Source organism: Cotesia typhae, unplaced genomic scaffold (genome assembly GCF_013202065.1).
Source record: "Cotesia typhae breed Kobodo isofemale line unplaced genomic scaffold, CoteBio_Ctyphae scaffold_45, whole genome shotgun sequence".
Taxonomy (NCBI): domain Eukaryota; kingdom Metazoa; phylum Arthropoda; class Insecta; order Hymenoptera; family Braconidae; genus Cotesia; species Cotesia typhae.
In genome coordinates this window covers 1916740-1930229 of record NW_027423777.1, presented here as the reverse complement: position 1 = coordinate 1930229, position 13490 = coordinate 1916740, and the positions used below count along the sequence as shown (strand labels likewise).

The 13490-nt window shown below is 30.6% G+C and overlaps 1 protein-coding gene across 4 annotated transcripts in view; it reads right to left on the bottom strand.

The window, feature by feature from the left end:
* LOC141536828 (uncharacterized) overlaps positions 1 to 13490 on the bottom strand; it is an 80638-nt gene that overhangs the window by 210 nt on the left and 66938 nt on the right. For all 4 annotated transcript variants that reach the window (XM_074257588.1, XM_074257587.1, XM_074257586.1 and 1 more), the window contains 16 exons: positions 13122 to 13282; positions 12917 to 13048; positions 12661 to 12840; positions 12218 to 12451; positions 11829 to 12113; positions 11121 to 11330; positions 10896 to 11059; positions 8636 to 8783; positions 8459 to 8573; positions 5138 to 5194; positions 4929 to 5059; positions 2622 to 2759; positions 2345 to 2549; positions 2094 to 2242; positions 280 to 495; positions 69 to 170 (listed from right to left, as the gene is read on the bottom strand). In XM_074257588.1, the coding sequence (XP_074113689.1) occupies positions 69 to 170; positions 280 to 495; positions 2094 to 2242; positions 2345 to 2549; positions 2622 to 2759; positions 4929 to 5059; positions 5138 to 5194; positions 8459 to 8573; positions 8636 to 8783; positions 10896 to 11059; positions 11121 to 11330; positions 11829 to 12113; positions 12218 to 12451; positions 12661 to 12840; positions 12917 to 13048; positions 13122 to 13282 (2627 nt within the window). The remainder of the gene's footprint in view (positions 1 to 68; positions 171 to 279; positions 496 to 2093; positions 2243 to 2344; positions 2550 to 2621; positions 2760 to 4928; positions 5060 to 5137; positions 5195 to 8458; positions 8574 to 8635; positions 8784 to 10895; positions 11060 to 11120; positions 11331 to 11828; positions 12114 to 12217; positions 12452 to 12660; positions 12841 to 12916; positions 13049 to 13121; positions 13283 to 13490) is intronic.

Genomic DNA, 13490 nt, shown 5'->3' with positions numbered 1-13490 from the left:
AAAATAATAATTGATTATTAGAAGTTAAAAATTGTTTTATTTATTATTTTTTTAAAAAAACAACTTACAATGTCTTTTTGTATACGCTTTGCACCACATTTTATCAAAATACTCGTTAATATTTCGACAGAAGGTACACCCATTGCATAATGCAGCGCTGTTCTTTCCATCTGAAATAAAAAATTATTTTTATTAACAACAAATAATTTTTTACTTTCTCAATTTTTTTCAAGTTTGTAAAAAAAAAAATTATTAAAAATTTTTTAAATGAACAATTACATTATCTCCGATGCGAAGCGTCTCAGGATAGTTTTCAGCGATATATCGAACGATATCGACATGTTCTCCTAGTACTGCGATATGCAAAGAACACCTTCCCAGTGTATTTTTACCAATAGCGAACAAAGTCGAGCCCCCGCCGTTTTTCTGAAATATCTTCTGCGTCGACTCCAAATCTCCACCTCGTATAACTCGATGCAATTCATTTCTTTGTGTCTAATTAATTACAAAAATTAATTAAAATTTTGCAAATTTTTTTGTTGGCATATGTATTTTCATTATATCACATTAAGAAAAAAAAATTTGAAAAAAATGGCATTATTTTGACAAGAAATTAATTTGTTGAAAATTTTAAAGAATTTTATTTCTCAGCTAAAAATATAAAAATTTTTTTAATTTTCAACAAATTAATTTCTTATTTTTTTTTTTTTTTTTAGAAATTTTTTCTTAGTGCTACACGGAAAGAACAAAATTACACTGCATATCCTCCCAGATTATACTCAGTGTAATCTGTGGTAAAAAAAAAATTTCGGATAATATCAAATATAATCCAGATTGTACTAAATTATTTTTGCATTATACTCAGTGTAATCTCCGATTTGAACAAGTAATTCTTTTGGTTATACCGCTCCAGATTACACTGGATATAATCCGAATAAATAATAGTTTAAAAAAACTAAAAAACACGCTTTTTATAGAAAACCGAACTAAAAAAATAGAAAATAAGTTTTAATAAATTTAAATTAAGAATAGTGTTAAAAATTTCAATAAATGTAATTAATAATAGTGTAAATAAAAAAAAATGTATTTTATTTTAAAAAAAGCGTGGGGTGCTTTTTAAGATATTATAAAAATGATAATCACTCTACTCATATCTGTCGATAGAATATTTATATCTATTGACCCATGCACCCCACGCTTTTTTTAAAATAAAATACATTTTTTTTTTCATTTACACTATTATTAATTTATATTAATTGAAATTTTTAACACTATTCTTAATTTAAATTTATTAAAACTTATTTTCTATTTTTTTTTGTTCGGTTTTCTATAAAAAGCGTGTTTCTTAGTTTTTCTAAACTATTATTTATTTTATACTTTTTAGTTTGGTTTATTTATAATAGCTTGTTTTTTTAATTTTAAACTATTATTTGGCAACTAACTTACCAGCATGCACTTTGTTAATATTAGATAAATCGTCTAAAGATAATGGTTGGAAATTAAAATTTCTGCCTTATCGACTACAGATAAAAATTATATAAATTAACAAAAATCTTATTTTACAAATTGAAAAATGGAATAATTTCATCAAATTAGTGTATTGTCATCGGTCCTCGATAAATCTACAAAGTTTGAACGAAATCTGGCCGTTTAAAGAGCGTCAAAATCGCGCCCAAAGAAGTCGGTTACAAACATACAAACATACAGGTTGAAGCTAATAAAAAGCGTGTAAAAAATATCCCGTATAATTTGAATTATACTCAGTAGAATCTTGGATTATATAATTCAACTCTTATAATTTAGATGAAAAATATGAAAATATATCATGTAAGCAAACTATTCGTAACGTGATTGGTCAAATATATCATAAACATGAAAATATATACAAACGCTATAGTCAAAGCGCGCGCTTGGGCGCGCAAATTTGAATTCTAGTCTGGATTATATTTAATATTATCTGAAATTTTTTTTTACTCCAGATTACACTGAGTATAATATAGAAGAATATGCAGTGTAATTTTCTTCTTTCCGTGTAGTAAAAACAAAAAAAAAATTAATATTGTATTTATGACTTTAAAAAATATTGAACTTACAATATAATTTTCAATAGTCTGCAAAAATTGAACAGTAGATTGCCGATTTCGCTCAGCAGTAATATCTAGAATATTAATACCATCATCTTCAGTGTCCAGAATATGATCGTATCCTTCCAGTAAAAGTTCTACTAATTTATCCGTCTCTCCTAAAATTATAATTATTCAATCATAAATTATAAAAATTATTAAGACCTTTCTTAACTTACAAAAATTATGAACTCATAAAATTGTTTATTATTTTATCATACCTCGTGCCGATAAATAGACAACAAACCGATCTATTTCTTCAATATTGTCATAAAAATTAGCTTCTTCAGCAACATCTCGCGCGGTGCGATACAACTCATCTCTCAGTGCGATATTTATTTGCCGCTCTTGCAAAAGATGGAAGAAACCGTTTTTAGGATGAGTTCTCACTGCAGAGTAGTGGATCAAACTTTGACCATGCTCATCCTGTTTAATAAAAATAACAATTAAAATTAAATTTATAAAATATGTAATTAGTAGTATATTTAGTTAAATTACTCTAGAAGTCTCCATGAATGCAGACTCCGGCAATATTGAAGACTCTGGACTTTTTGGATATCCATCATCTAAATTACCGCTGTCCAGGTCATATTCTTCAGTTGTTTCTTCAGAAGATATTATTAATACATCACTTTTCTGTAAGTTATTAAAATCAATTAATTAATTATTATTTGATAAAAAATTGGTATTTGTATGATTATTATTTCATTATAAATACTAAGTATTAAATAATTAAACTAATTAAATAAAAATTGTTGTTTTTGAAGCTAGAGTTCCGGGAGTCAAGAATTTTTTTCAGAAATTTCCTCCTCTCTAAAGATCTTTTTTCCTATTTTTAATATCACCTATAGTTATTAAAATATTTACAAAAAACTGAGATTTTTAATTTTTTTTGTTAATAACAAATTGAAATTTTTATCAAAAAATAAAAAAATAATAACATTATTTTCAGAATTTAATTCTGCATCAAATGAGAGATTGTTTATAATTTAATCACAATTTCCAAGATTTTTATCAGCAATTTTACACAGGGTTCTCAAAAAAATTTCCGTTACTATGTAACATAGTAATGGTTACTATTCTACATAAAAATAAGATCTCTTTTTTTCTCTCCGTGTGCCAATTAAAAACTAACTTTGAAAATTATATTACTTTTTGAAAAAAATTTACTAAATCTTTTAACGAAAGTATATAAATAAATAAAGATTATATAAATTCATTTATATTACAGTACAGTTTAGACTGAAATAATTCAAAGCCATTGTAAAATTGATTTATAATGCTGAAATAAACTTTTGTTTCAATTAGATTGGTCGAGTTGCTCCCAACGATACTGCAATGTCGGAGCAACTCTCGGCAAATGCCGCAATTTCAAAAATCAGATCAATATACTAGATATTGAGCTGATATTAATAGTTAACCAAGGGCTTGAATCTAGGAATTTTTCAATTCCCGATAGCCCTTTAATTTAGCGAATTTCTTAATAATTGTTCTTTGCCAATATGACACTGATTGAACTTCAACCAGTGCCTTCAAAGAGTCGTTGACAGAGTACGAGCAAGATTTTCGCTGGACTTTTCTGTTCACACGACTGTTAGCTTGTTCAAGCATTGTAGGTAATTTCTGAAGAATAAAATTTGCTTTCAGAATGATACCAAATGGATTTGTAAACAGAATATAACATTGGAAAAATGAGTCTCTTCAAGCGAACAACAAAAGCGACCATGCGCCGCTCTACGGAACTTTGGGGAATTAACTTGCAGTTTATTCTCTTCTGATCCTTATATTATAATCAAAAATTATTTTTGTATTTTTAAAATTACTTCCTATTTATTTTCTTATGATATGTTGATATTAATTTATAAAATATTAGTTTTATAAGTTGTTAACAATTTTTTTGCCAATATTTATTTTTTATATGGCAATTCCAATCTTTTTTTTTTTTTTTTAATTAAAGAAGTTCTTTCGCTCCAGTTGAGTCACAACAACTGTAGTAGTCAATATTCGATATATTAAAATAAAAATCCATAAAAAATTACTAAAATTAAAAAATGAACAATAGATGAGGCATTTTGATTTTTTTTTTACTCCATCTAATCGGTAGTTAATGCCATAATTCGAGAAAGTTGTTAAGGTCTGACTTTTTTTGTAAGACTCGGAAAAAATACTAAAATTTTTTTTTCAAAAATTTCTATGGTGAAGAATAAATTAAACTTTACTAGTAAATAAATTTTATGCATAATCTAATATTTTTTATTTAACATTGAACCAGCTAGGGATTCGAACCCACGCCTGGCCGGTGTGTTAGTCGAGTACTCTTTAGACCGTGCGCTTTTAACCACTCTGCTAACATTAAGGTTAATACCAATCTTGTATTGGATATTAATTATTACTTTTGTCTTTTTACACGCTTTTTATTATTAGCTATATTAGTAAATATAAATTAATAATAGTCTAAATAAAAAAAAATGTATTTTATTTTTTAAAAAAAGCGTAGAGTGCATGGGTCAATAGATATAAATATTCTATCGACAGATATGAGTAGAGTGATTATCATTTTTATAATATCTTAAAAAGCACCCCACAATTTTTTAAAAATAAAATACATTTTTTTTTTTTATTTACACTATTATTAATTTATATTTATTGAAATTTTTAACACTATTCTTAATTTAAATTTATTAAAAATGATATTTTTTTATATTTTGATATTTATTTTTATTTTTTTTTTAATATTTATATTTATTTTTATATTTTTTTTAAACTATAATTTATTTTTATTAAAAATTTAGTATTTTATATTACCGGAGAAGAATAGTCGTTTCCATTTGTATGAGTCGCAAAATTATTTAAATACGTCGCCAAGTAAGTGACTGGATTTTTGGGACGCCTGTGAACTACTTCAGTCAATCCTTTAATTAACGGTGTGCCCAACGCTGTCAAATAATGAATAATTATAAATATTAAGACCATCAGTATAAAAAGAAGAAATGAATAAATTAATATTGACTTACAGGAAGCCAAATAACGTCCGTCTTCTTCACGAAATATTGGAAAATCATCACTGCTATCTAAAACAAAGAAAAGACAATTATATAATAACTGAATCATACCAGCTAAACTCAGTAAATAAAACTAAATTCGGAGCAGACAAGCTTCACATTGCAAGCTTATAAGCTCAATAATTTTTATCGTGCAAAATACATAAGCGTGAGATCGTTACTCTTTAGTGAGTAATTGGAGAACTGGCCTGTTGATTAGATATACAAATGTTTAATGTTTTTAGCTTGTACAGAATTTTGATGATTGAACAATAACAACAATGTTGGAAAGATATGTGCGTTTTGTTTTTTCTTCTTGTGACAATGACTCGTGCCAAACAATTAAAGCATTTTATTTTTAACGCTATTTTTATAAATATTATAAATTTATTTTTTTGTCTTTTAATTTCAAGTTTAAAAAATTTTTTTTTAGAAATAAAAGATTTTTAAGTCAAATATTGAATACAGAATTTTATTTGATTTTTTTTTTATTTATTATTGCTATTAAATGATCTGAATTCTTAATTTCAATAATGAAAATTATTTAATTTTTTTTTTTTAATTTCCGTCTCAACTTTCACTAAAATTTTTTTTCATACATGTTAATTTAATTTCAAATAAACAAAAATATTCATTCAATTAATTTATTTATATAAAAATTCTTGAGCTAAAAAAGTTTTTTTTTAACCAAGAATTTTTTTCTTGACTCAAGAAATTTTTTTTTTTATCTTAAAATTATTTTTTTTTAATGAAGCTAAGTTTTTGAAAAGCTTAAAAAATTAGTAAAAAAAATATTAAGCTTTAAAAATTTTAGAATTAAGCATTAACTCTTATGAAAAATTACAGTTTTTATTTTACTTTTTAAAAAGTGACGTTCAAATTTCAAAATTTAGTGATGAAAAAAAAAAAAAAACAAATTGAAAACTTTACGCAATTAAAAATACAAATTCAGAGCATATGATAGTAATGATTAGTTAAAAATTATTTCTGTATTTTTTTGTCTAATTCGGCTTTGCATAAAAAAATTAATTACGTAAATTAAATAAGGCTTTTTATGAAAAATTTTACACTTGTGGTATCTTTAGCACTCCTTTAAATATTTCTTCCCAAATATAACGCGTTCCAGATGCCATAAGGGCGTATAATAAAAATTCAATTTTTTTTTCTAAGTCCAAAAAAAATTTTTTTTTGAACTTGAAAGAAAAATTGTATTTTTATACGCCCTAATGGCATCAGTAACGCGATTTATTTAATGACATAATTTTATGCCGCTTCTCAAAGTTCAATATTTTTTCAAAAAAACTAATAATTTTAAGTAAAAATTTACAATTTTTCAAAAATAACGTTATAAAATAAAAAAAAAGTTAAATTTTCAACAATTACTAACCCAAAATAAAATCCAGTAGAAAATCGCCGCCTTTTTAACTAAATACTTGAATTTTTCAATTATTCTCGCATCTTTCCAATATTATTATTATCATTATAATAATTATAATCTAACTTAAATTATCACACCTCAATATAATTAACAATAATTAAATATAAATAAAATTGAGCTCCTAAATTATCACAGATATCCATAATTATATAAATAACAGCCATTTATTCAAAGTGAGATCCCTAAAATTAAAATTAAACATAAAAAAATAAATTATCCTAATTAAAGATTAATTAACATCTTAATACAAATATCCAATTAAAATAATTTCCATAAACTAAAATATTAAAAAATTACAGCTTCAAGCACTTTAACTCCTAAATTTCCGTGCAGAGCTTTTCTTCCTGAACATATTAACAATAAGCGACGCAATGTTCATGGAATTATTAAAAATCATTTCCTTTTCCAAGCTAATAATACTGACAACGGCATTAATAAAGTCCTGTAGGGTCTGCAATTCAGTGATAGTCAAACTTTGTTGGTTGCTGATCCTGAAGGTGTCGCTGCGCATGGTTTCCATAGCTTTGAGACCACGAACAATGCAGAGTCCCTTCAGGTGTTCCATTTTCCTGGACAAGCCTTGTAGTTTAATAATAACGCTAAACTTGAGCGTGTTGCCGACGGCAGAAGGTCTGGCGCTGAGGAAGCCGAATTTCTTATCTTTTTTGAACCTGAGCTTCTTGTCGAGGATCGTGAGGACCTTAGCAATCCTGACATAGGCCTTGCCAATTTGTCCAGGCTTGTTCTCGGAAGTACAAGCGATAATCCTGATGTGATCCCGGACATTCACCCAGACAGCTAGGTCTCCAGCGCTGGCGACGTAGACACCTCGGCCGTACGGCCAGTGTCGTCCGTGCATGCGTTTTTCATCACTGGCCTCAGTTTCGTTGATCGGGACGAGGAGTCCTGCAGCAGCGAGGCGCATTCTGATGTCACTAGGCCGCTCGAGGACTTCGTTCAAGGTGTAGTAAGTTCCTCCTTCGTCTTCGCTGCTGCCTTCAGCCATGACCAAGGAAACTTCAGCGCTGATCAGCACCCCGGTGATCTGCTTCTCAGTTTCTTCCAGCTGGTTGATGGTCAGCATCAAAGGCAGCGAGAAAGCCTCCAGATTCCTGCAAGCGTCGACGGTTCCAGCAGAAATGTACTTCCTGCTGGGATCAATGTCGAACCCAGTGATAGACGAGATGTTCTCGCTGATATTGGCATTCTCGTCAACCTCCGAGCTCTCGGAGAAGAAACTAGGCTCGGGCTGGTCAGGCAGCTCCCCTGTTGCCGTCACGCAGTGGAGGTTCCTGATCAGCGGGTCCAGGAGCTCTGCAAAGACGTAGTAGCTCTCGAAATCTGGAGCGACAACGATCATGTCCAAGTCGCTGTCGATGTCTGCCATAGATCTGCTGCTAAGGGCGCTAGATGCTTGGCTGCTCTGGGAATAGTGGTTATAGTTGCTGTTATTAAGCGTTTGGTATTTCTGCAAAGACGGCCATATTACGTCAAACAGATTGTGGTCCATGCGAGTCACACGGTGCTTTATTTTGTCAAATATTGGGCGTTTCATACAACGGCCTAGCATTGTACCCGCATTTGCTGCCGGAGTGTTCGGGATCGAGTTCCTCCGATTGTTCACTAGCAGACGGAAGCACCGCTCCAACATTGTCAGGGTGTCTGCTTCGTTAATGTCGCGTCGTGAGGAGTATACGTCGCCGCCCGCAACTATCAGGGGGCAGATTACGCTGTTAGATTTTTAGGATCTGCTTGTCAAGGGTTTTTGTGAATTTCAGTGAGCTTGGGAATTTTTAGTGAGAGTGTCTGAACAATTTTGCAATTATTTATTTAGAATTAAATTAAAGGAATCTTACCTTTGTCGGAAAGCATCTCATCAGCGAGTTCTTCGCGGGCGCCAAAGTCCCGTAACAGCCGTTTGTGCGATAGGTCTTCTTGGTTGGTCCGGTAGTACTCGGCTTTTTGCTCAAACTGGGAAATAATTTGGGCAAATAGATTTTTTGGATTTAGTTTATATGTTGGATAATACTTACGTTGTCTCTGGTGAGAGGATTGGCGCCCAAATGGAGGAGTAGGTTGTAGTAGTGCCCATTATCTGCTAAAGTCGCTGCGTAGTGCAGAGGTGTTCGTCCATCTACATCTACTGCGTGAGCAGTTTCGGGGAATCTTCCTGCTAGGTATCTAAAAAGAAATTGCAATCCGAAATCTTGAGATTAAGTTTTAAAATTAGGGACAAGTTTTGTTTGGCCAAATTTTGAAATTTTGAAATTCCAGTAAAAATGCCTAAACAAAACTTCTGGTAAAAAATTCTATGAAAATCAAATAAATCCTTAACGCTCGAAATATGTCAGGAAATGCCTAAACACAACTCCTGTTAAAAGCGGAACTCAAAATTCCAATTTTAAGAGGTCCATCGAGGAAGTTAAATTTTGGCATACCTTAATGTGACATAGGAAAAATTCATTTATGACATGAAAAAAATTTTTTTTTTCAATTAAAAAAAATAGAAATCGAAAAAACACCATTTTGAAATTTTCAGGATATTTGTAGAAAATGTCAAAGTTTCATACGAAAGAAAGAAAAAAGAAATTAAAAATGTTTATCATTGAGAAATTCGGAGTTTTTTTGGAAAATCTAAAAAATAACGATGAAGATATCTTGGTTTGAATAATTTTTTCCTATTTTTTCCCAAAAATAACATTTAATAAAAAAAATTTTGAAAGAAAAAAACGTCCCGATAAGTCAATTTTTGAAAAAGTTGTGGCAATTTAAGCCACATCGTCCATAATCTGCTGGATTTTTAATTTTTTCGAAATGTAAAGCAAAATTTGAAAAAAATTTCCTCGAATTTTTTTTACCACAAACCGACTGTGTATCACTGTTTTACTTTTAAATTATTTGAAATTCCTCGAATGAGAAAATTGTTATGTAAATTTGTAGTTATTAAATTAAGTTACATAAATTTTAGTGATAAATGAATTTTTCCTATGTCACATGGATATTTCTATCATGTTAATAAAGAAAAAATTCCCATGTTGACATAGGAATTTTTCCTATGCAAAAATTCGTTCTTTTCGCCGTGTAAAAAACGATTTGAGTAAATGGTAAACATTTTTTATAATTTTACATTTAATAATTAAAAATCATTGTTCTAACTTTTATCAACATCTTAAAAAGTATTGTTGCTCAATTTAAGTGATGATTGATCTCTAATACCAATTTTATCAAATATAGTATAACTATTTCCAATATTTATGACCCGCAGGCCGTATTACCCTACCTTAGTAAAATAAGGGCTATTCGCAAGATTTAAAAAAAAATTTAAACTTGTGTTTGTTTATTGTGAAAATTACCATTACTCCATTATATTTTATAAATAATGTATTAATTTAAAAATTAATGATACATTGCAATAATTAAATGCAATATTTTCGATTTTTTTCAAAATCTCCCTTAGCTAGGCCTTATTACCCGCCATTGTCATTTTTCACTGTATTATGGAAAAAAATGTTAAAATAATATACGAGATAGATACGTCGGAAACTGACGATCGATATGGAAGAGATACCATCATCAGTTCTACCTAGCAGAAGGTTAAACTGTTTATGAATATGCATTAAAATGAATTAATCATGAAGTAACTCGTGATTTCTTATCTTTTTAAGCTTTTGAATGATTATGACAGTTCCTACTGATATTTACAGCTCAAAACTGAGCATTTCTTCTTTTAAAAAGCAAAAACTCCTTAAAATTTCATCAATTACTACGCTCTGATCAGCCTTTCTATCCACCAAGAATTAAAAACAATTTCACTCTATCATCGCCATTATATAGATTGATTGATGCTTGTAACTTTACTGTACGTCAAAATAATAATTTTGACCTGCTTGAATCTTCTTCATCCATCAGTCCCAGTGCCCTTGCATCACTGGTAGTTAACACTAGATGAAAAGAGTAACACTAAACCACTTAGGTTTGTAAATTACATCTTTATATTAATTATAATTTATTTTATAGAATAATTTCATCCAGTATTAGTGTATAAGTGTATTAAAATTTCTATTAAGTTTCTGTTGTTATGGAATATTTAAATTATAACTCAATAATTGTAAATTAGTTTGATAATCGATAATGCGCCTCTTGTATTACATTTTGTAACTTAGAATTCTCTGTAATTTGCCTTTGGGCTGTTGAGATGTTATAAAGTAAATAAATAAATAAATAAATCAAAAAAGTCAAAAGCACACTTTTGACCTTAAAATCATCAAAAACAAAAGGTTTTTCAACAGATACCTTATGATAGCAGTGTGTCCAAAAACAATCGCGACATGAAGAGCGGTAGCACCATGAGGCGAAGCATTGTCCCTCGCAATAGCAAATTTGCGTCTATCCAAGGCATTTTGAAGGTCTCTCAAATTGCCTTCTTTTGCTGCAATGTGAACTGCGTGAATTTTTCCCTGCAAAAGACGACAATCATAAAAATTCAAAAATTAGAATCAAAAAATGAAGAATACATACAATATAAGAAGGAACATTGTCAATAAAAGCCTGAAGATCCGGATTTCCCGATTGTCTTCCAAGAAGCCGACTCCCCTCGCCATTCAGCACCAAGGATGCTAATTGTTCCATGTTTCCGTTCACCAGAAGATCTTCAACTTCTGGATCTTCGGGCATGCCCGCGTCGTTAAGCTCCACTTCAGGCAGTTCTTCATGCTCACCAACAATAACCTGGAGCACAAATCAGAAAATACACTAAAGCGTGAGCATTTTTTGCGCATGTGTGACCGGGAATCGATATGTAATAGGGATAGGTGTTATTTGTAAAAGCATACACCTGTACGCCTATAAACTATATATCGTCTTCGCGATCTTGATTTGATCTACACACGTGACATGACATATAATGTCTAGAATGGATGTGTGTGTCATGAATGTCTATGCTACTGTTGTTTCATGTTCTATGTTCTATCGATCGGTGTGAGCTTTCACATAATACAAGGGTTGCAATATTAAATATCTCGTGAATTTTGAACTATGTTGATAAGGTGGTTCTAAAGGTTGTGGATCTCCAGTTCGTTAATCAATCAATTATCTACAAACTGGTTCTGTTGCGATAAATGTTTATTTATTCATTTATTGTGTCAATAATTTCATATTTTAAGTATTATTGTTATTATTTGTAATTATGAGTACGCTAGGTCGTAATCGGGTGGATTTTCATCGCACCTGATCTTCGTCGGCGGGTATTTCTTCAACACCTGAATCCCCAGTGCTTGGTTCATTTTTTTCTTCTTCGTTTTCTTCAGCTTCTGGTTGTTCTTCTGCTTCTCCTTCTTCAGGTTCAGGTTCAGGTTCAGCTTCTGGTTCTTCTTCTTCTTCTTCTTCCTCAGCTTCAGCTTCAGCTTCAGCTTCTGGTTCTGGTTCTGGTTCAGCTTCTTCTTCTTCTTCAGGTTCAGCTTCAGCTTCTTCAGGAGCGTCTTCAGTTGGTGGTTCATCAGCTTTCTCGCCCTCCTGTTCTAGTAAATTTTTCTTAATTTCCATTCTTTTTAACCAAATTCAAACCCACACAAAATTTACCAAATCTTTTGAGCTAACAAGTAAAAAGAAGATCATACCTCAATCATTTCCGAGTTTTCTTCACTTTTGGTTGCGCTTTCTGCGCTTCCAATCGCGCTGTCGCTGCTGCTTCGTTTTTTTGAACGCAGTGAACCCTGGGATTCCAGGATTCTCCAGTCCCAGTTCTTGGGGTACTCAGTTCCTGATGTTCGCGGCGCATCTGGAATTACCACTAAATTCGAGAGGTCGATGTCTCCTGGACGATTTCTGTAGAAGCCCGCCGCTTTTTGTTTCTAAAATATCAAAATCGCGTTTTTTAGAAACGCTTCTGGTAATTTTTTCTATCAATCTCCATCAGATAGCTTCAAAACAATTGCTCTTATTAAATAATTCTTCAATATCAACCAAAAATTCATCAAATTCCAAAATTTTGAACTTTCTAAAGACTACAATGATTTTTTACATAATTATTCAAGAACTTAAAATAAATTAAAGCTCTTACATGATCAAGCTTGCTTTCATCAGCTCCATATTCTACCAGAAGATCATACATGCTCCCGCTGTCTCTCAGAGCCGCGGCGTAATGTAGAGGCGTTTTACCCTCATTATCTACAGCTAGAACTGCCTGAGAATACTTTTCAACAATTTCTGTCGCAATGTCTATGTAACCTAGACCAGCAGCCTATTTAATCATTCCAAGACACAGATCATCAATAATTTCTTCATTAATTGATCAAAGAAAGATTTCTTCACCATACCTTGTGCAAAGGATTGAGCCCGTTGCTATCTTTGGCGCAAAGAATCACAGGAGAGACTGGTTCTGCGGTTTTATCTTGCAGGGTGTTCAAGTCATTGTTAATTACCGCCTGGTGGATTTGTTTTATCGTTACCTACAAGAATTGAACAGTTTTTACCAATTTTTCTTCAATCATTTATATTTGAAAGATGAAAAATTAAATTTACCATTATGTAAGGTACGGCTTCTAAAAATCTTTTGACACGAGGATTATTGCTGATCTCACACTGCAATTTCGAGCCATGTCCTTCCCAAAGAACCTGCTGAAGTTTTTTGATATCGCGGTTGTGGATCCAAATTCTGATGTTCGATGGTTTGACATCTAGAACTGCAAAATAATATTTCTTTATCTATTTCAAACAATTTTTCTGAAAGAAATTTTAAAATAAATTGAAACTGTTTTTAAAATTCAACCTAAATTAATTTTGTTGAAATTCAAATTATTTATTTAAAATATTTAAAAATATATATTCCGTTTTACTTAATGACAATATATTAATATTAATATTCGATTTTTCTGAATGTAAAATTTTTGA